Here is a 23,329-nt window from a genome sequence, read left to right on the forward strand (position 1 = left end):
CACCGAAGAAAACGCATTTTGTCGAGAATCAGCGATAGGGCGTCAGTTGCCTAGTACATATGTTGCTATAAGAGGTCACTGACATTACCGGTCAGGTCACAGGTCAGGTCACCAAGGGTCACAGGTCAGGTCACATGAACCTAACTTTAGGTACTAAGGTTGTGCGATGCATGTTTTATGGTCAATTTTTCATTTCCAACTCAATGGTGTTGGTTATAAGACTATCAGGTACGGCTTAGGTCACTTTCTGGTGAAGGTCAGGTCAAGGTCAGGTAAAAAAAGGTCAAATTTTAAAGTTGATAGTTTTGCATAAAATGGGTATCGATTCGATGCAGCTCGTCACGGGGAGTCTAATGGTGGTCTTTGTTTTGCGCTACGGGGTCTAGAATTGCTAAAAATTGAGTTTGAAAATTTGACGTCATCAATTTTGAACTGTTTTTTCGCTATAACTTCGCCAAAAAAAGAGGTATCAATCTCAAATTTGGTATGTGGATAGAAGGAGGTAGGGACTATCACATATATTCCGGTTTTTGCGAAATTCAATTTTTTTTTTAGATTTTTCGGCTATTATATTCAAAAAATCTATTTTTTGATTTTTGGGGTTCAAAATCCAAAAATTTCAAAAATCCGAGATAGCAGTTTTGTACCCCTGTCAATTCTACAGCTTTTATGTCTTAATCGTTTTTCTGTATTTGCAAAGCTATAGGCCTGACAGCTCTTCCCGCGAAACCCTTTTTTTGGTCGAAAACGGCAGAACATGACGTCACTCTGACGTCATTTCCGGCCAACCTATCATAGCCTTTGGAAAAAATTTTTGGTCACAATGTGTAAAATTGATGTCCGGGAGGGTACTGAAAGTTTGGTGACGATCGGCGCAGCGGTTCTGGAGATATATTGAAAAGTCTGGAGGGGGGGCAAAAAATAGCCCCCCCCCACCAGGGCGCGGGTTAAAGGGCTGTGTACTGCACTATTTTGTGGGCGATAGCTTTGGAGGATGTGTGCATTGTTTGTCTACGGTCTTTCAAAAGACGTTTAATTTGTGTTAGGTGGTCTTACGTTTAAACATACAACAGTCTAGTTTTGTTTTCTTCTGTTTCTCGCTTGCAGTGGAAAAGTGCCATTATACTTTTACTTCAGGATTGTGTAGAGAACCATCTGGTAAATAGACTCAGATGTAAAAGTTGCGCACTTCAGCTTGCTGACAACGCAATAAACTTATAGGCTGATGAAATAAATATTTTGTCAAAGACGTCTATATGTTTTCTTGGGTCATTAAATCGATTCAGTGCGTTCAGCCAGAGATCAACCGGAGCGATTGGTCTTGCAGTCGAGAGAACATCGCTGTTGGATCCAATGCAACAGACATGATGAACTCGAAGCTATATTGAACAATTTAGAGTTACGAATTCACGTTCATGACATAAGTCATACCTCGAGTGATAAATAGTTCCAAATATGTAAAAATGGTTTGGGTATATGGGTTTATATAATTGCTATAAAATGTACATTGTGTACATGTTTATCAGATTTATGGACTACGTACACTGGATTAGATTTTTTTCCGCATCCATTCTCGGGTAAGCTTTGAGCGGCGACAGAAGTCAAGGTGCTGAGCAATCACCGTCGCCAAGTGCCACTGGCTGTGTGCGGATATTTCGCAGTAGGCGTGCCATAAGACGCCAGATTGGCGCTATCCGGGTCAAAGGCTCTGAGAGAGCAAACATGTATGTCTGGGTAGCACGCACTCGGCGCGGGGCGGTGGCGGACGCGGGCGGGGGGCGGATGTTTGACCAGCTATCGGTGTCGATAGGGCCGCTAGCACGGCTGGGCGCCGCCCTGAACCGCCATTCTCTGACCTGGTGCCCGACGGAATGGCAGGTGAGTTCTGCCGTCTGCCGCACCGGCCCGGCGACCCACGGTGACGGGTCGCCACCGGCCGGCGACCCGCGGCCGACTGGTCGCCATCGGCCGGCGACCCCCGTGGCGACCGGTCACTTCTCACCATCTCACCCCACGGTGAAAACGAACCAATTAACCTTTTGTCATTTCCGGTTCAATAATATATAAAGGACAGCCTAAATATAAATGCAGTAATCGCAAAGCTTCCAATTTTATTTCTGAAAAGCGTTTCGGCCAAACTATGCACGTCTCATTTGCAATGTGGGCTAAAATGTAAAAGGGGCAAAGTAGCTCCGACATATGTGTTTCTGAGTCATGGCCGATTGCTCCCTTTCCAAGTTCGCCTCCAAGCTGTGTGATACCGTTGATAAGTTATTTTTTAGATCTTCAAGCCATTTTTACGATAATTTAACGTCACACTTTATAAGAATTATTGAAAACCTTACATTTTTGAAACTGTCATTCCTCATAATTTACGAGCTATAGTCCTTTTCAGGAAATGTTCGACTCGCGAAATTTTATTGCATTACATTGTGTCCGCTTTCTGGCTATCAGTTCTTCGATAACTTTCGCTTGAAATATGGTTTAGCGATCAACACACCTTGAATGTATGCAGCTCAACAATCAGGATCGATTGAAATATCAAATGTTACTTTAAAAGTTCATATAATTAGATAAATAAAAAAGTTGACCTTTTCCTCGACATCAAAAATGTAAAAAGCCGAATAATATATTTTAAAAAACGGTGAGCTTTCGGCCACTGGCCTTTATCAAACCAACGTGATAACAATGTTAAAAGACGATCCTGTGAATAATCTGTCTGCCATTTTTCAAAAACCGAAGATCGTGATATTTTAGGAAAGGCGCTACTCATAAGGGCAAACTATTTGATAGACCGATTGTCTACATAGTGTCCGATGTACGTAACATACATAATATACAATTGTACACGTAGCTGTCAAACACACATCGTATGGAAGGTATGTACACTAACGCCGATGTACATCACACACATAACAAAATAATATACACATACACATATTAATCGATTGAGTTGAAAAGGCTACACGCTCACAAGATACACATGATACAGGCGCTTACATGATTGGCCACGACGAAAGATTTGAGTTTATGTGCGGGCGGTTTGCTTTTATAAGTAGGGATTCTGCGATTTTTCTGTCCGGGTGGTCTTTGGAGCGATAAAGGACGCGAACCTGAAGAGGAAGGGATGATTTGTTTAGCGGCGCGCCGGGGTGGTGCTCACGGAAGTGGTCTCCCATCGGGGTCCCTTCGGATGCGCTCAAGGCGTCTCGTAAATGTTCGTTAAATCTTAGTCGAACAGGTCGTTTTGTCTCGCCAATATATGTGCCGTCGTCACCCTTTCCTTCACACAACTTACAATTTAGCCTGTAGACGACGTTCTTCTGTGTACAATCACCTGAAAAATCTGATTTACACATGTTGCATCGTGGGCCTCCAGGGCAGATAGGTTTAGATAGTGATGATCTAACCAGTTTGTTTCGTAGCTTTTGGGGGTTCCTCCATGCTATCCTGACAGCTAAGCCAGATTTCCTAACTTTACTTTGAATTTTGCATAGCAGTTCTTCATCTATGTACGGTAAACATAAGAAGCCATCTTCGCCCTTGTCTCGACTAACTTTACCCATCCTGGATCTGGACCCTTGCTGTTTGACCTCCCACAAGAGCCTTCTAAGAACTTTCTCTGGGTACCCATTTTGAACCAACAATGTCCAAATCTTGTCTATACTCGCCCTCTCTTTAGCACTGCTCGAAGAGTTCCTGATCGCTCGCCGAAACTGACTACGGACTATGTTTTGTTTAGTAGACTTCGGGTGGGCTGATTTATAGTGCAGGATGATCCCTGAGTTCGTAGGTTTTATGTAAAGTTCCGTTTCAATCTTCGTAACCTGGCCCTGGGTCACTACTGTCACTAAGGTATCTAGGAAGGCCACACCCGACTTTGTACCGGAATGCTCCATGGTAAAGCGGAGTGTCGGATGAAGCGAGTTTAAATGCGACAGAAAATCTACTAAAGCCTGCTCTCCATAGGTCCACACGCCTGCGTAATCGTCAATGTACCGAACCAAAAAGGACGGTTTCTGATCCAGGTTTTCTAACGCTTTGCGCTCAAAACGATCCAGAAAGAGAATGGCTATACGAAGAATGGCTATGGCTATACGAAGATTGAAACGGAACTTTACATAAAACCTACGAACTCAGGGATCATCCTGCACTATAAATCAGCCCACCCGAAGTCTACTAAACAAAACATAGTCCGTAGTCAGTTTCGGCGAGCGATCAGGAACTCTTCGAGCAGTGCTAAAGAGAGGGCGAGTATAGACAAGATTTGGACATTGTTGGTTCAAAATGGGTACCCAGAGAAAGTTCTTAGAAGGCTCTTGTGGGAGGTCAAACAGCAAGGGTCCAGATCCAGGATGGGTAAAGTTAGTCGAGACAAGGGCGAAGATGGCTTCTTATGTTTACCGTACATAGATGAAGAACTGCTATGCAAAATTCAAAGTAAAGTTAGGAAATCTGGCTTAGCTGTCAGGATAGCATGGAGGAACCCCCAAAAGCTACGAAACAAACTGGTTAGATCATCACTATCTAAACCTATCTGCCCTGGAGGCCCACGATGCAACATGTGTAAATCAGATTTTTCAGGTGATTGTACACAGAAGAACGTCGTCTACAGGCTAAATTGTAAGTTGTGTGAAGGAAAGGGTGACGACGGCACATATATTGGCGAGACAAAACGACCTGTTCGACTAAGATTTAACGAACATTTACGAGACGCCTTGAGCGCATCCGAAGGGACCCCGATGGGAGACCACTTCCGTGAGCACCACCCCGGCGCGCCGCTAAACAAATCATCCCTTCCTCTTCAGGTTCGCGTCCTTTATCGCTCCAAAGACCACCCGGACAGAAAAATCGCAGAATCCCTACTTATAAAAGCAAACCGCCCGCACATAAACTCAAATCTTTCGTCGTGGCCAATCATGTAAGCGCCTGTATCATGTGTATCTTGTGAGCGTGTAGCCTTTTCAACTCAATCGATTAATATGTGTATGTGTATATTATTTTGTTATGTGTGTGATGTACATCGGCGTTAGTGTACATACCTTCCATACGATGTGTGTTTGACAGCTACGTGTACAATTGTATATTATGTATGTTACGTACATCGGACACTATGTAGACAATCGGTCTATCAAATAGTTTGCCCTTATGAGTAGCGCCTTTCCTAAAATATCACGATCTTCGGTTTTTGAAAAATGGCAGACAGATTATTCACAGGATCGTCTTTTAACATTGTTATCACGTTGGTTTGATAAAGGCCAGTGGCCGAAAGCTCACCGTTTTTTAAAATATATTATTCGGCTTTTTACATTTTTGATGTCGAGGAAAAGGTCAACTTTTTTATTTATCTAATTATATTCAATATGTTCCTCGCTCGAGCACTTAGTAATATTACCAATTTAAAAGTTCACCTTTAAATGTAAAATCATATTCCTTCGACCTGCTACGACGACAAGGAGCATGATTTTGAGCGAAATAAATCCCAGAAGTTGCAAATATCATCCAATTGAAGGAACGTTTCCGGCAAAAACGTCTACTTTGATGTGTGTTTTTTTTTCGGCCATTTAAAGGCGCCCACGGACCCTAACCGTGTTCTAAAATCAAATGTTGTTACTTGTTAGCAAATAAGCTTTCAAAGATTTACCGAATGAGTTTTCTCGAGGCGCCATAGCACTATTAAATAATGCGAGTACCTAATTCGTAAAAAAACGAAACCGGGAAAATATCATTTTGGATGATCAATGGTAACCTGAACATTGACAGTGTCCTAAAATGAACAAGGTACATCCTATGTTATTTTTGACCACCACCTTTCGACAGCCGCTCACAGCATGAAGTTACGTGGCTCAAAAGCGGGCTTATTTGTTTGGGGGGGGGGCGTTTAAATCTCTGGCTCAAATAGCCTCCAACAGGGCATCCAGGAGTCGGACGGGGCGCGGGCTAACCAATAACCACGACTGCATTGGCTTGCCATCAGGCTCTCCTATCCTATCTGAGCGTGCACCGCCGGTCCCACCGCAGAGCTCTAAACATGGGGAACGAACACGGAAAAGAGATCGACCACGACGACCACGATGGCGAATACGCCCACTTCAGCCGCATCACGCGGCGCGAGGTGCGCTTCCACGTGCGCGCCTCGTGCACGGCCTCCGTGGCGCTCACCTCGGCCGACCACGTGACCGACGATCTGTACGAGGTGCACTTTGGCTCGGACGGCAACACGCGCTGTATAATCAGGTTAGAGACGACGATATCGTAGTACGCCTCGGAATCCGGCTGCTGCTGGAATAATCTGAGCCGTTTAATTTCATATTCTATTCCTACTAGATCTGAATTTATTTTGTGACAGCTTATTTCGTGCAAATATGCTAAGCACTTCGCAACTTCCGATAGGTATACAACTGTAGGCACGTTTGAGATGTTTCATATAGCTACTTTTTATTCAGTCTAGCTAAAACTACGCTTAGCAGACCGTAGGTCTGAAGCCTCGCGGACGGCGGACAGCGCCACCTTGCGACTGACCTGCCACCTGTCGGACGGCAGCCGAAACGGTGACGAGGTGGCGTCGTGCGACACGCCCGACATTCTGGACGGCGACGAGCCGCGCGGCTTCTGGATCCGCTGGAAGCCGCGCCACGGCCGCCTGCTGGTGGGCCGCGACGGCGAGCGGCTGCCGTTCATGATGCACATGGAGGAGCCGCTGCTGCCCATCTCGCACTACGCCATCCGAGTGGAGGCCGGCGGCAGCGGCAGCTGGCGCTTCCCGGACGAGGACGAGTTCAGCACGTCCTCCTCCTCCTCCTCGAGCGATGATGAGGACGAGGAGATGCGTGCCGAGACCAAGGCTAACTCAGGTCAGCGGCAGCGAGCGAGCGAGCGCGGCGGTGGGACTGGCGGCGCGGCCACTCGCGGGCGAGACTTGCAGACACTCCCAGACGCGCAGACACGCAGTCAGCGGACAGACGACAAATCAATGGCACTCGTACAGATCGCGGGCGGGTGGTCGGCCGGTGGTCCCATCGCTGCGCGCCGCCGCGGTCGGCACTCAATCGTGCACCCTTACCAAACATAGCATGCGAATCAGTCATCGATGTTTTATGGAACAGAAGATCACAAGTTGCCAGCAACAGTTTTAGACAACATTCAGTTAAATATCTCCCGTCTTGACAATGTCAACCTGCATCTCCAATAAGCCCGAACAGGCTGCTATCATCCCCTCATGGCGTGACCTGGTGGCTTGACCTAACTAACACCCTGACCCCCCCCCGAACCCCTCAGAGCCACGGTTCCGTAACCCGGCGCGCTGGAAGTGGGCCCGTGACGGCCATGTTCCCGGCCACGGTGTCGTCTCCGGCGAGGGAAACGAGGGCATCGAGTACGTGGGCCGCGCCTACCACGAGGGCGCCCTCTGCATCGGGCGTATTGTGCACGACCACAAGACCTGCTACATTCCCTACTATGGCGAGGAGGTGGCCGTTGACACCTACCAGGTGAGAAGGAGAGGAGAGAGAGAGAGAGAGAGAGAGAGAGAGAGAGAGAGAGAGAGAGAGAGAGAGAGAGAGGGGGGGGGATGTAGTCGTGGGGAAAAAGATGTTAGTGGATAGGAGGCGGGGAAGAAGGAACGGGTAGGTGTAGAGAGAAAAAAGGAAATGGTTAGGTAGGGAGAGCGGGTTCGGAGAAGTAAAGAAGAAGAGGTAAAGGGAGAGACAGATACGGTGAGATGGAGAGGTAAGAGAGGAATACATGTTGAATGCAAAGGAACGGGAGGAGCCTTCGGGTGGGAGTAGCCTAATGTTTATTGGTTGGGGATTTTCAGTTTCGATAAAACTGAGTCGCTTTACGCTCATCATAAAATGGTTTCACGGTAATAACACGTATCAAGGGTTCAATGGGGCTAAGGGCGTATCGGTGCGTTTTATTCTACACTTGATAAGCCACTGTGTGAACTGCGAGTGTCTGATTTTGAGCGTCATAAACCGCACGCGAACCGTTTCCGTAGTTAGCTTACTCTTTTGCCGCTAGATGTCACTAGTGTAAGCGCCTGCAGATAGGCTGTGCCGCAGGGCTCGGTGATACTGTGCCGCAATACTCGACAGGCGGGCTGCACGCATAACGTTCTGTAGACTTTCCGACTGGAGTCGCCAAGTGTCAGAGTCGTGAGCAGTGTTGTTACTGTTGTTCATTTTGTCCCTGCTGCTTCCTCCAGGCTCTGGTGAAGACTAACGAGCGTCTGGAGTGGGTGGATGCCAGCAACGGAGAGGTGCCGCGAGGCGCTCTCCAGGGCGGCCACAATAGCGATGGCCACCCCCTGTTCGTGGCACGCGCCGAGCACGACGGCAACTGGTGCTGCGGCCACGTGAGTTGATCCGCGACCACTGTGCTGTATCCGGATCGTATTCACCGTATCCACCAGTGGGATGACATACAATACCCAATGAACGGTGGTAAATTTATCGATGTCTTAGCTGACGAGTATATCTGTATAACTGTATATGGGCACTGGCGGAGTTTTGGGCGAGGGGATCAGACAGAACTTTCGGAAGTAGTTATTTCTTCGGGGATACGAAACACATTCCACCTTTAGCGGTATAATCATGAATTCCCCTTTATCCTCTATTGTGTGGGCGACGTCCCTCACGCTCACTTGTGATCGCGTCGTGTGCGATGTGCGTACTCCGCATGTGTGTAAGTAAAGGAGCTGTGTGTGACTACCTGGGCGTGTCTAGCCCCCCCCTAGCTTCGACACACAGCTGCTTGCAAAACGGCGTGCGTGTCTCATTTTGCATATCTACCTGTGTCTACGCATCTATTCGTATTTTGCCTGCATTTTTAGGCATTCTAACCGCCTATACCTATCCCTGTGGCCCGATATACTAGTAGGACAGTCAACTATAAATAAACGGTTCTTTGCCTCTCGACCCTTCGTTACCCCGCTGAGAAAAGCATATCCTGGTATTCCTCTCGAAACCATGGATAATCCTCTAACTATATCTCTGTGGGTGCTCTCTCCGCAGACATTGAAGTCTGTGTATGTAGGTACGTACATGCTTGTTTGTGTTCGTTTGTGGTTGTTTGAGACCACGGCCGCAAGTAGTCTGTGGTTATTTCCGGAACGGTAAACAAACATACCCTCTCACTGACCGTCTGGCGTGTGTGTGCCGCAGCTGAACCCCGGCCTGGACTCTGTCTACATTCCGTACGGCGGCGAGGAGCATCAGCACCATCAGTACCAGGTGCTCTGCGCCACCACCATCAACCTGCGCTGAACACCGCGCTCTGAGCTCGTCACGTGAGCCGGCGCGGCCGACGTGATGTCACGGCCCAGACAGCGGTGACGTCACGGCCACGAAGGAGTGCTACTGTCGGACAGGTTCCGTGCCGACCTCTCACTGTATTTACGTCAAGCCGAACGGGGCGAATACATGACCGGACATAACATGATGGCGGTGAATCAGTGACGGTTCTAATAAAGGTGACGTAATAAAACTGTTAATCGACAAAGGAGAAATACAAATATACATGAAATAACGGGTGCATGCAATAACATGTACAATGACTTTCACTCAGATGTTGCATTATGCAAAGACTTCGGCTGCAATGCAACTTGCCTTGGTTCACTTTTCAGACACGATATTCAAATAAGTGTTCGCATGAATATTCATATGAATATCCAGCTTGATTGTGCTGAACAAAGAGAAACGACATGGACTGTGGAGGCAAATATGAGCACCCCTGAATCCCAAACCCCATGATAAACATTCTCACTACGCACGAGGGCATACGAATCAGTGTGCCGGTGGAAATTGGGTCAGGACAGATTGGCCTTCTTTCAGTGGAATAGGAATGAGAGGGCGCCACCCTGAAAAGTGGGCTGCCGACCCTCGTGCACATCACGAGGGTCAATTGCTAAAATGGCCAATGGCCATGGGTGATACTGTAAGCATGTTCGCCTTTGCAGCCCCCCGGTGTGACTTGGCGTAGGTCATGATTTTTTGTTCTGCCTCCGAAGTCTAGCGACCAAAGTCCCCGGGCACGGACCTGTTATCGAGTCACGCGGACAGACATCCTCTCCCTCGGAGGGCGACGGATACGGCCAGTCTCTCGGGCGTTATCGGTGCGGGAGCACATCCTGTGACGGAACCGCTCGCCTCTTATCCGCCCAGACCCTGGCTCCGGTCCGCGGTTCATGGCCATTTGATTGGAGTGTACGTACACTGATATGAATTGTTCCATTTTATTGTTTTACGAGGAAATGAATTTGTTAAAAACGGGATGATCGATCACAATTTGACTTCGTCTACTAGCCATAGCGAAATATGTTGCTCTTAGAAACCATCAGAGATTGATAGGTACTCATTGCGTTTCCAAACACGACTAGGTATCTATGGCCCATTTTCAACATTGCGCCTATAACATCGTATCAGTGGAAATGGGACAGCTTTGGAACATACGTCATGAGACGCGATTGGGGTAGCGGACAGGTCTATAACTTCATTCCATGGCCCTACTTGACACCAACTGAAAAAATAACACGAACCCAATTTAATCCTTTAAACTTCCGCGTCACCGTTCTTTGAGATGAATTAAAAAAAAAACGAACGGGGAACCTTATTTCGCGCTGATAAAAAACGGATAGGTACAGAAAAACGTAAAAACCACAATATCGTAAAAAAAAAACATCGTAAACAGGACCTAGCACCGGCATATGAGGATAAAACAGACTACAATGTTCATCTTGTATTTCATGGAAAGAATTAGCATAATCCACAGGTTCTCGACTTAAAATATATCTTGCTTAGACCTACAGCAACAACTCTCATGGCCTTGAGATTGTTTTCCATCAATGTAATAAGCTTGCGACACTGGACATTTAAATGATGTTAAACAGCTCAACTTTTGGTGAATAAGCATTCAGCACTCAGCAGCCTAACCATTTGGGTCATGTAGCCAATACCTTTTTCACATTCAGAACACAGCTGCACAGACATTAACACTGAATACTAATTGCTACATGCATCATCAACCTTGGAATATTACCCATCATTCATTTCGACCAGGTAGGATCACATACAAGTGCGAAAGATAAGTAATCACAAGAATCAAGAATCACACCTTCACATGAAACTAAACTAAGTCGTACCCTCAAAATGTGTAGCAAACATCGTTTCTTAAGACGACGTGAATATGAACTAACGACAAAAATGTTACCCATGGAGAAGTGGTTCAAAATTAAACGTTCCTGACAGCAACTTAGGACATGCTTCGATCGTTAGCGAAGTAAGGAAGTCAACATCCAACTCCATCTAAGGCAAAGCTAACTATATTTACAGCCTCTTTTAGCCACAGCGTATATCTGATAACGCATGAGTTGACAAGCCATTAATACAAAGATAGGGCGCATACACGCATATTCCGTGGATTGGACGGTACCTTTTCAAACCTGTAAAATCCCAAGTTGTCGTTCAGCGCGAAACATCACACACAACGTGACTTAAGTCACTTTCTTTACTGGCACATTTAGGCAAAGGCAATGCGACACGTAATAAGCCTTCGTCAAAATTTCCCAAACAAAACCACCATCCTCACCCCGTAACTCGTTCAATTATTAAGACGATTACGTATATCTCGAGAAGTAGCTCATTACCCTGTGCATTTGCACAATGATTGGCACAGACACGACAATTAAAACTCCTCCGCATATGCGTAAAAGTTCCATCAGCAGCCGTATCAACGTATTTAGAACATTCCCACGCCGTCGCTCTCCTTATTTTGTGCCTTTTCGAAGAACATGAAATCGATGAGAAAAGCGGCACCGAGCATGGTAGCCTTCATCTTGACATCCAGATCCATGGGGAAGCTGACGCCGAAGTTGTCGGCGTCTGTGAACGCCTCCTTGGCCAAGCCGGTCCACTGCTTGGTGATTTTGCCGACCTTCTCTCGTCCGTCAGCTGAGAGCACGTCGAAGGAGACGTCGCCGCACAGCGACCACGTGCAGATGGGACCCTCGATCTTGAGCACCGTGTTGCCGCCCTCGTTCATGATGTCGAACGACGGCGCGCAGATGGACCAGTTTTGTTTGATGATGCCGAGCAGAGAGTGTCCCGAGAGCACCTCCATCTCCTGCAGACAGCAGGGGAAGCAGCAGCTCTGGCAGCGCAGCGGACGATCCAGGTGGATCACCTCGCGCTGATTGTGATCCATGATCTTCATGTCAAACGGCCGCATGGGGCCGCAGCAGTTGCGCGTGCAACAGTCGGTATCTTCGGCGGCAAAGTATACTTTCTGACCGAGGCTGTTCTTGACCGTATACTTATTGGCCGTCTCGAAGCCGGTGAAGGCCTCCAGCATCTCAAACTTCTGGTGGATCAGCAGCTGGTCGATCTGGGTCAGGTACTCGAGGCCTGGCGGACAGTTGGGAGGGCCTGACGGGTGGGGCATCAGGCCGCCCATCTGACCCGGCTGCTCCACCGTCGGCTGTGGGTAGCCGCCAGGCTGCGGGTAGCCACCCGGCTGTGGGTAGCCACCCGGCTGCGGGTAGCCCCCAGGCTGTGGGTAGCCGCCAGGCTGCGGATAGCCCCCGGGTTGCGGGTAGCCCCCCGGCTGAGGGTAGCCGGGCTGACCACCCTGTTGCTGTCCGCCATACGGGTTGTACGACATGACGCCTCACTTCTCACTGAAATAAATACAGAGCGGCGTGTAAGCCAAATGGCGTAGACATGAAAGAAATAGCGAGTGCAATGAGCTTAAGTGAGCTTCAAGCTTATCTTTATGGTGTACCACAGCCTCAGAAACCAATTAAAACGTCCCTGTCCATTGATCTACACATCCTACGTGTAGACAGACTACACTGGGTTGATCACTGCCTGAAAGCCGTTCCCGCTGAGATATTAAGGTCAATACTCAATAACCGCGTCCTACTATCCAAGTCCTGATGTTCTGTGACATGTGTGGCTCGGGCAGTTGACATTCCGCATCCTCCAACGGCATAAAAGAGGTATGACACTGACAACCTCACATTTGACCTCTGGCTCTATCGCAACTAAAGCCCCCGGGGGAAAAACATTTACGATTGGCTGCTCTTCCAAAGGAAAGGAAGACAACGCCACACGGTAGCCCATTTATAGCAAACTTAGCTTGTAGCGGATAACTTACGACAAAATAAACGCTAAGAAAAAACTTATGACACCGAATGAATGCAGGCTTCTCTATCTAGACGGGTCGTAGGGTTTTAGTTTTGTTTGAAAAGATCGAGCTCACGGTTGACCTCAATTGACCTCAGATGACCTTGATGCATAGGTCACAGAACAGGTACGTACAGTATGTAGGCATCCGTAAGCGCTGATATCGAGCCCGGTACCCAAGTTTCCCAAACAACGGTGCTTAGACTCGGATTAGTTAAAAACGACTGGATTGAATAATAAAATAGCTCCTACGGCCTTAACCCGGCACCGCCTGGGCTATTTCCGTACCCACATCAGCCTGGGGGGGGGGGGGGGTCGGATCCGACCCCCCCTGTTATCTCGAGAACCAATGGTCGTATCGAGCCCCGCGAGGCGGCGTTCGAAAGGTCTCTACGAGACCTTCCCAAAGCACTCTTAAGATTTTAAGATTGAGGTCAACTTTCGGGTCAAGGTCAGGTCAAAGGTCAAATTCAGGGGTTTTGCATGATTAGGCTTACGGACAGCGGAATCGATAGCTGCTGCTCGAAACTCACCACAAATGACCTCAAAGACCTAGTGAAGGTACCATGTGCGTATAGGGGTCATACTAAGTACGGGTCAAGGTCAGGTCAGGTCACGAAAGGTCACGGTTTTCACTTTCTGCTACATGGGTGTGCGACACATGTTTTATGGCTCCGATGGTAATGGTTATATGTGACCCCAAGTCACTGTGCTGGTGATAAGTGTGCATTTAAAGCATAAAAAATCGTTTATACTAAACGAGGGCTGAGAAAAAAGGTCAATTTTTCAACTTTTTATTTTTGACATAAAAATGCACTTTTCTAGACGAGCTTTGTCCCAGGAATCTAGTGGTGCCATTTGTTTTCACATGCGATGTTCAGAAGTGCCTCTAATTCGCTAAAATGCTTATGACGTCACCATGCCCTATGCATGTTGGAGCTATTTTTTACAATTTGGGGGTCAAAAATCAAGATAGAAAGTTGAAATTTGGGACATCTAATGTTCTAATAGAGCTCTATAACATATATTCCGTTTTTTTGGAAATTCTCAAAATTTTGGATTTTATTAGCTGTTTTCCAAAAAATATAGTTTTTTGAACTTTTAGGGGTGAAAAACGCATTTTATGAAAAATCCGAGATAGCCATTTTAAAGAACTCGTTGAGCTGCGTCTTTTCATGTCCTTAATTTGCAATTTGCTCAAAACCTCGATTTTTGGCGATTTTTTAAACATTTACCATTTTTTGACTGAAAACGCCATGTAGTTACATCACTAAAATCGATATATCTCAGAAATTTTTGAAATTTTTTTCTTAAAAATTGCACAGGAGACGTCAAATTGATGGGGGAGAAGGTATGCGAAGTTTCAAGTTGATAGCGCAAGCGGTTCATGAGTTATTCAAGAAAAACGGAGGGGGGGGGGTCGGATCCGACCCCCCCCAGGCGGTCTCGGGTTAACATGACTGGCAGTTGATGATCTTGGCTATTGGCAGATCCAGGGAGGCGGTCTTGGACGCTGCGAGGGAGTGTACTTTCAGAAGTCTCCAGATAAAAAACGCATTTCGATTATTCATGCAATGCTTGGATAAAGTCTCACCAGACCTATCGTTTTTCTATATACCGAGCGCGTGGAGTAGGTAGGACCCCTTTGCCGTTTCGTCCCTTATTGAGCTACAGCCTCGCGGGAAAAGCGAACGTGTGCGCCGTTTAGCGTCGCAGTGACTGGTTGATACTCCTTATCAGGTCTCCGGTCAACCACTGACCTCTGAGGACCGGTCAAGTGCCCTAAGGTACGGGTACGGTTTTTGGGAAATAACTTCACCGAAATGGACGCAGAGCCGCGAGTTTGGCACCATCATATTCGTCATGCTCAGGTGTGTCGAATGATATGCTTTTTGCTTCGGTGCAGTCTATTAAAGGTGTTGACCTCAGGTCTAGGTCAGCTCAGAGCCACTCAGGCCTCGATGTTTGACGAATGATGTCGTACTTATTGCATACCATTCGATTCGGTAGGTCTTCCTGTGTCCATCAGTGGCTTTCCCGACTTGCTAGCCCAATGTGATAGAAGGGCGAAGGGACTATCACATGTATTCCATTTTTTTTTTTAAATTCGAAAAAAATGGGATTTTGTTTTGCATTTTTATAAAAAAAAAACATTTATTTTTTATTTTTTTGGGGGGGTTAAATCACGAAATTTTGAAAATCCGAGATAGCAGTTTGGTAGCGCCTTCTTTTGAGATTCTGCCCCCCCCCCGTCTAACTTCCGAACCGATGGTCGTAGAAAGACGGGGAAAACGGCAATCGAAAGCTATCAACAAGGCGGATCTTAACCCGGCAGGCGGTGGGCCTACCAGCCACCTTCCGCGCGGTGGGGGGGGGGGCACTTTTTTGCCCCCCCCCGTATCTCCGAAACTACTGGACGGATCCGGAAAAATCAAACGGCGTTCGATAGCCCTGTCAAATTTGTCGAGGGAAACCAAATTTCATTGACCTCGGGGTCACCGATGACGTCACAGGTCAGGTCAAAGATAAAATGTTTCACCGTTCACGGGGTTTCCAGGGAAAGCGCTATAACACCGAGTAAAACGCATTTTGTCGAAAATCAGCGATAAGGCGTCAGTTGTCTAGTACATATGTTGCTATTAGAGGTCACTGGTCATACCAGGTCAGGTCACAGGTCAGGTCACCAAAGGTCACCAAGGTCACCACATGAGCCCAACTTTACTAAGGTTATGCGATGCATGTTTTATGGCCAGTTTTTCATTTCCAACTCAATGGTGTTGGTTATAAGACCATCAGGTACGGTTAAGGTCACTTTCTGGTGGAGGTCAGGTCAAGGTCAGGTCAAGAAAAGGTCAAATTTCAAAGTTGATATTTTTGCATAAAATGGGTATCGATTCGATGCAGCTCGTCACGGGGAGTCTAATGGTGGTCTTTGTTTTGCGCTACGAAGTCTAGAATTGCTAAAAATTGAGTTTGAAAATTTGACGTCATCAATTTTGAACAGTTTTTTCGCTATAACTTGGCCAAAAAAAGAGGTATCGATCTCAAAGTTGGTATGTAGATAGAAGGCGGTAGGGGCTATCACATATATTCCGGTTTTTTCGAAATTCAAAAAACTTTTTGGATTTTTTGGCTATTATATTCAAAAAATCTATTTTTTGATTTTTGGGGGTCAAAATCCAAAAAATTCGAAAAACCGAAATAGCAGTTTTGTAGCCCTTTGAATTCCACACCTTTTATGTCTGAAACATTTTTCTGTATCTCTAAAGCTGTAGGCCTGACAGCTCTTCCCGCGAAACCTTTTTTTGGGTCGAAAATGGCAAAAATGACGTCACTCTGACGTCATTAGCGGCCAACCTATCATAGCCTTTGGAAAAAGTTTTGGTCACCATGTGCGCTAGCTGCTCCCGGGAGGGTACTGAAAGTTTGGTGACGATCGGCGCAGCGGTTCTCGAGATATATCGAAAAAACTAAAGGGGGCAAAAAAATGCCCCCCCCCACCGCCTGGAAGGTTAAGCGTTTAGAAGTTATTGGCGAAAAACGGGAGGGGGCAGATTCTGCCCCCCCCCCCCCAGCGGGCCGCGGGTTAACTGTAGCTTTTGTGAGCGTTTCAAGATTTCATGTTTTTTGCTCAATGTTGCTCGAACATGACCTCAGTTTGACCTCAATAACTCCTGACCTAAGGTGACCTAAGACTTGAAATTTTGTGAGAAGGTGTCAAATTGATGCCCGGGAAGGTACCGAAAATTTGGCGGCGCGCAGTACCGTCGATTTCTTCCTATTCAGAAAAAAAACCACAGCGGAGGGGCATATTGCCCCCCGCCCCCCCCCCCCCCCCAAGGGGCAGGGCAAGGGTTAAACCGCCAATTCCGGCTAAAAGAGGCTTGTTATGTGTTTTTATATCTACGCGGCTTAAGTGTAGTGCCAGGTGCCTCGGCCCTCGCGGGAGTAGGACGTCAGGAGGGCTGTTCGGTTGCGCAGCCAAAATGAAATATGCTGCAGCACGCATGCGCAGTGAGGACTTCGTCGCCCGTTAGTCCCGCCCACACCACTGCGTCACCGCCTGTGTGACGTCACCTACTGAAGCATGCTTCGTTTTCCTGCAGCACGAAATTCGGTGCTGCAGGAGGCGAAAGTGGCGCGGATTAAAGTTTACCGTCCGATATTTCTTATTGTAAGCGGTTTGTTTGCTGTTTTTTGGGTATCATTATCACTCTTTTCGGTGGCACATTGCTAATAACCACATTTGAACGCAATTTAACCTTTATTTGAGCGACAATCACCAGTCCACCCGCGCAACGGTTCGCCGCGTTTGAAATAGGCTGCAGCGACGCTCGTCCGCGGCGTGCCGGCGGAGAGTGGGCGGAGCCAGGCGGTTGACGTCACCCAAGTATGACGCACGCAGCACAGATCTATGCTGCAGGGACCCGGGCCCTGTTTCACCGGTGATAGCAGCAAGCTACTATCAAATTGCGCGAGCTGACGTAATGTGATGACGTCATACTGCTGACGTAATGGGCAATTCTGGCGCACGATTGCCGCAATATTGTTTTACGTCATCAGCTAAATGTTCGAAGTTAATGTCAAAATTTTTCCTAAACCCAACTTCTTTTAAATACATCATATTGAAAAAATATATATCAAAAATATATATACTATCATGACTGCGTAAACTCTTACTTTTAGGCTCATACGTCACTTAATGCCGCCGCCAAGGTCGCGGCAATCGTGCGCCGGAACTACCCATTACGACAACAGTATGGCGTCACGACATGACGTCAGCTCGCGAAACGTGATAGCAGCTTGCTGCTATCACCGGTGAAACAGGGCCCCGAACAGCCCTAGGGAGTAGGGTATGCCTCCGTTCTGGCGTCAGGCCCGTCTGGTGACGTCACCGATCAAAGTGGGCGGGCGGCCGCATCAGTGACGTCATATCGCAGGGACAGGCTTTATTGCAAGCCGTACGTGCGTCGCACAAGTGCACGTGACGTCAACACCGAGCAGACACTCCTACTATGCGCTCTGCAGACGTTGGGCCGACGCCAAACTGAAACTGGCACGCCGCGTCCCCTTCAACTTTCAACGCCCGGCCATTTTGCTTGCCGCTGATCGATTGATAACCACCCACCGAAATATGGCGCGGATCACCTCTGATATCTCCGTTTACACTGTGCAAACACCACACTGCACACGCACGTACCTGCAAGAGACCCGCGGCCAGAAACTCGCTGAACACTTCAAAGTCCACCAATCACGCAGCGACCGGGTCCACCGCCCCAACACTACTGCGTCGGAACAGTCCAGTGCGCATGCGCGTCCAGCCGAGTGAACGCCGCCGCCAACGCGGCGTGGCAGCAGCGCCTGACCGACGCGTCAGTACGACGCGCCGAGGGAAAGCGGGGCAGGCCAGGGCGAGTGGGGAAGGTCATGCATGGGACTGTGAGTCAGAGTCGTGCCCAGCGTCACAACTGATCTGATCTGTCGCATTTAATACCTAATCACGCACACGCTCAGTTAGTGACGTAAAGCGAGTCTGCTGACGCGCTTGTTACACTACGTGACCTCAGGCGTCTTAGTCTACGTCAGTCGTGATCGGCTCGCAGCCTATGCATTCACGGGGATGATAACAAGAATGAAGAAAACATTCCTTGAATGATGCGTGAGGTCATGACTCATAAGTGTGATTTATCAACATTTTTTGTTAAATAAATGCAATACGCTGGCGTAAGGTACGCCGTACACTAAGAAATTCGGTACAAAAATGTGAAGATGAATAAATAATAATCTCATAGGCGGCGGAACGGGGAGGGCACCGGGGCACCGTGCCCCCTTTGATTTTGGCATTTTAACATATGCTCTATATGGGCGTTGCATGGAAAGAATGGGACCAAAAGTGGCAGTGCCCCCCCCCCCCCCCCCTTAATTGAAGGTGTTCCGCCGCTACTGAATAATCTTCCATTTGTTCGATCGGTTACTACACTAACCTCGGCCAGCTTGCATATTACAAAGTCGATCACCTTTCGTAAATCGTTGCTATGCTATAGAATCTTTATACAATTGTTAACGAGAAGGTAAATGAAGCAAAGACGTTTTGTGAATCCTTGCTTTAGAATTGTGATTAAATCGTTAATTGTAAATCGTTAGTAACGAATCGTTAGTCGTTAGTAATAAATCGTTGGTAACGAATATATTGTAACGATTTACGATGAACGATTTTATAACGATTCTTGAGTAACGAATAACGATTTACTGAATACTGAAGGTCTTTGATGCGTTTACTTTCTCAACCTGCCTTATTTTATCGATCGGTATTATTTCTCATAGGTTGCGTCATTATATTATACCTAATTCATTAAACTAAATTTATAAGGAAAATGAATGATTTGTTGATGTGGCAATTGTGGCATGGACGAATATGTGCTTCATCGTTGTTCTTGACATTGAACGCCTGCTCATATATTGCACTTTGTACCTATCTAAATGAACTTGATGTGATCCAAAACCTGCAGTTCAAACAAAATTCACTCCTGGCTAGTGGCTACCTACCTAATAAAATATACCTATTGATTGTGTCTAAAAATTCGAACGACGAAGAATGCTGTAAAACTACCTTAACTACAACAAAATTATACCAACAAATCATATAATGCAGCATATTTAGTACCTACATCAAAAAATTTTTAATCATCGATCAAGGGTCACCTATAACTAGATGCCGGCAGCGCTCTTGCGTTGCCTTGGGCCAGAATTGGAGGAACGGTACTGAGGGCACACACCGGGCCAAACCACCGAAACCCAGACTGAGCTTGGACTGAGCTTGGACTGAACCTGAAACCAAACGAAACATCCCAAAAATGCTTCGAAGCACGTGAGATTGGTGCGGATATCTTCCTACAGTATGGTATGAATTAACTGCACGTGCATAGTTCATGTCCCAGGCACCCCAGTGCAGTCATTTTCATAACATCATGTAGCGTGTGTCTAGTTCTATCAGTGTACCGACTTTTGTGTCGCTAGATCGACGTTTCCCGGGATCAGAGGATCCCTAGTCAAAACCGTTATCCGCCCCCCGCACGCGCAGCTTGCACCCCTGGGATATTATCTCGCCGGAATGTTACGACTCAATGTATTCTTCTTATGACCTGCAAGTTTTGAACCAGTTAGAGCGGCCGTTTACCCTGCACAGGCGTGGCAACGCACGAAGGGGTGCAATCGGCTTGCACGTACCTAGCTCATGCACCACAGAGTTTAGCTCAACCAAATGTGCACTATTTTGGAGGCCTTGCCTGAGACTACCATTGAACCGATTTTGAGGTTGATAGCTCAAAATTTCTTTGAGCCAGAGGACCTCACGTCAAAACGGTTTTCCGCCCCCAGCACGTGCAGCCTGCACCCCTCGCAGACGGTGACCCCCCTGGAAACTGGTTCAAGGTGTTACCGATGTGTCTCGCCAGTGTGGCTTTGTCCGTGACCTCGGGTTGACCTGTAGCCTTGACAAAAAATTTCGTGTCACCGAAACTTTGAAGCGGAATAGCATGTGCCACGAAGCACTGAGCGAACCGAGGCCAGTACCAAAAGTTTACCTCGCCGGAGACGAGTCGAACGGTCCCACTTTCGTCCCGATCGGTCCACCCATTTTGACTCCAGGTCCAAAAAGGCTTGGACAAACTCACTCACATACTCACTCACATACTCACTCACAGACTCACATACTGACAAACAGGCTTGGCCGAACTTTTCTTCAGCGACCCACCAATGGGAATTTCCGGATGCAAAAGCATGCTATCGCATGCTTTTGATCCTCCAATTCTGGACTACACGAACCTATCAATACTTACGGTGTGCGCAAACACAGTTGATGGCCCCTGCGACCCCGGCTCCGTGCTACCAGCTGCTGTGATCACTGGTCACTGGTCACTGGTCACTGGTCAGTCACAGTGGTCATTTGCAAGGTCTGGAGCGGTCACTGGTCGCCGTCCCGGCTCGGGTGCCACGCTGGCACCGTGTGCTGGTCGTTACTCCCCGCTAGGATCCCTCCCGCTGTTCTGTCGTCGTCACTGCTCCGTCACTGTCGTGACACCCACTTCCGCCCACACTGTGCTCCAAATGTGGATTTCCTCGAGACAAGGCGCGCCACTTAGCCGATATTGGGCTTATCGTGAAGTTTGTGAGTGCTTTTGTTTGACGCACGTCGCCGCCCACCTTCATGCGTTTCTCCCCTCGTATGCCCACTCGGGCCAACATTGGGCATGCCACGTGCTACAGCGCGGTATGAAAGAGGATATATGAAGCACTATAGGGCTCAGAGCTGCAGATCTGATTGACAGGGTCGGTCGGCCCATCAGGCGAGCATGCTGACTGATGTTTTCAAGAAGAACTTGGCACACAACCTATCGGCCAGGAACACAGCGCACCAGTCATTGTCTCAACACAGTCACACAATTGGAATAAGGTTTCCATGTGGTTTCCAGTGCCGGAAGTATTACGAGTTGATGAACACGAAACAGACATTTATCATACAGCTTACTTGGCAGCATGTCCGTCAGTCAAATACAAAGTCCTCGGTTTGAATCAGACGGGTCAAAACGGGAAAGAATTACGAGTCTGTCAGACTGCTTCCTTAAACCAACAGTCATATACAAAGGGGACAAATAGAGCAAACACCTACATGGACTACGTAGACTACATAGACAACATAGAATACGGCATAAAATAATAGGCTATTATGTATACCATCGCTATGTGTGTCACTGGCACAGTTGTAGGTGGGCACAAATGAAATACGTAAGTAAATGAGCCGCTGCTACCATGAGATAGAGCTACGCAGTATACGCTAACTGAGCTAATGGGAGCTACGCCACTGGTATAGTCTGTTTTTTTTTTTTCTAAGTTCGACCCTCACTGTAAACAATAAACATCTTTTTGAACAAAGCACGAGCATTGCTAGCTGAATTACTTAGAAAACTGCCTAGCGCACATTGTACTGGAGATATTAATAATATTTTCCAAGTAAGTTTTAACACCGATGATATCCCTAGTCTGTTAAACGTCGTGCGATTTATTGATTAGTTCAATTATCCTAATTTCTGACAAGTCGTCTTTCCCTGTGGGGTTGTATATATAGGCAAATACAAGCTAGGAGTATGGGAAATAAGAGCCAGGAAGAAACAATTTTGAATAAAATTAATCGTCTGTGAAATCAGTGTGCGCCCATTGTGCCAGTCAGTTTATTCAGCTAACAATTCTAGTGCTGTGTTCAAAGAGACGATTACAGTGAGGGTCGAACTTAAAAAAAAAACGAACTATAGCTGGCTTGGAATCGTGGAAGTCTGTAATAATTAGGCTGGTGCATTTGTTGCATAGAAAAACAGACTAACCTATAGGCATGAGGTACTGGCCTAACGTGAAATAAAGAAGGTCAGGTACGAGTACCCGATCGCGGGTCTGGCAACTGTTATTTTACTACCTAATCTATATTTAGGGGAAGCCGGGGGAAGCCCGGCATAGTAAGCTCTTTTTCATTTTTATTACATACCATACGTGCTGTATAAAATGTTGATATCCTGCTAGCTAGCTAAGTTCATTGGCCGTGTTTTCCAAAAAATTCGGTTTCGTGGAATAAGTATAAGGTTGAGAAAATCGATTTTTAAAAAAGTGTTGATTTTTCTGGGGTAAGCCCGGCATAGGGGTAACGCCGGCCACCTCCCCAGCGCTTTACAACGAGTTGATGAAACCATTATGTGTTTTCCAAATAGGTATTAACGGAAAGTGAAATATTAAGGTACTGATTAGCTCTGGACATCTTAGAGTTTATGTTACTACTGGTATTTTAGCTAGCGTCTACTGCATATACAGTGCAGGTCGATGAAAATCCTGATGCAAAATTGACAAAAAATGTGTATTTCAAAATTCCTTAAAATTTATTTTTCTTTTTACCTTAATGCATCATATTGCATATCATTCGACTCGGCTGATGAAGAAGAACACAACGACACCATTTTTGAAGCTCTAGCGTCATTGTCTGTCGCGTTATCTGCAAAAACGTAGTTTGACCCTAGTTGACCTTAAGTGACATGACTGGCTTTGTCTATGATAACATGTTTATTGTCGAAATTCATCTTTGATCTAGGTGTAAACCAAACCTGCTC

At 47.0% G+C, this 23,329-nt stretch overlaps 2 protein-coding genes across 5 annotated transcripts; one reads left to right on the forward strand and one right to left on the reverse strand.

The window, feature by feature from the left end:
• Nucleotides 1-1,746: 1,746 nt before the first annotated feature.
• Nucleotides 1,747-9,550, forward strand: LOC122378378. 3 transcript variants are annotated; one of them, XM_043359381.1, is made up of 6 exons: nt 1,747-1,878; nt 6,022-6,237; nt 6,544-6,854; nt 7,279-7,490; nt 8,207-8,356; nt 9,165-9,550. In XM_043359381.1, the coding sequence occupies exons 2-6, from the start codon at nt 6,032-6,034 to the stop codon at nt 9,264-9,266; spliced, it is 981 nt and encodes a 326-aa protein (XP_043215316.1). In that variant the 5' UTR covers nt 1,747-1,878; nt 6,022-6,031; the 3' UTR covers nt 9,267-9,550. The 3 variants fall into 3 exon arrangements, with proteins under 3 accessions (XP_043215316.1, XP_043215317.1, XP_043215318.1); XM_043359382.1 differs by lacking the exon at nt 1,747-1,878 and adding an exon at nt 5,227-5,781; XM_043359383.1 differs by lacking the exon at nt 1,747-1,878 and adding an exon at nt 5,227-5,543.
• Nucleotides 9,551-10,722: 1,172 nt separating this feature from the next.
• On the reverse strand, nt 10,723-18,656 carry LOC122378380 (phospholipid scramblase 2-like). Of its 2 annotated transcripts, none has more exons than XM_043359384.1 (2): nt 18,382-18,656; nt 10,723-12,673 (listed from the first exon to the last, which is right to left on the reverse strand). In XM_043359384.1, the coding sequence occupies exon 2, from the start codon at nt 12,655-12,657 to the stop codon at nt 11,737-11,739; it is 921 nt and encodes a 306-aa protein (XP_043215319.1). In that variant the 5' UTR covers nt 12,658-12,673; nt 18,382-18,656; the 3' UTR covers nt 10,723-11,736. The 2 variants fall into 2 exon arrangements, with proteins under 2 accessions (XP_043215319.1, XP_043215320.1); XM_043359385.1 differs by having other exon boundaries at nt 18,310-18,395.
• Nucleotides 18,657-23,329: the final 4,673 nt, after the last annotated feature.

This window comes from Amphibalanus amphitrite, unplaced genomic scaffold, assembly GCF_019059575.1.
Source record: "Amphibalanus amphitrite isolate SeventyFive unplaced genomic scaffold, NRLGWU_Aamphi_draft 000058F_arrow, whole genome shotgun sequence".
Classification (NCBI taxonomy): domain Eukaryota; kingdom Metazoa; phylum Arthropoda; class Thecostraca; order Balanomorpha; family Balanidae; genus Amphibalanus; species Amphibalanus amphitrite.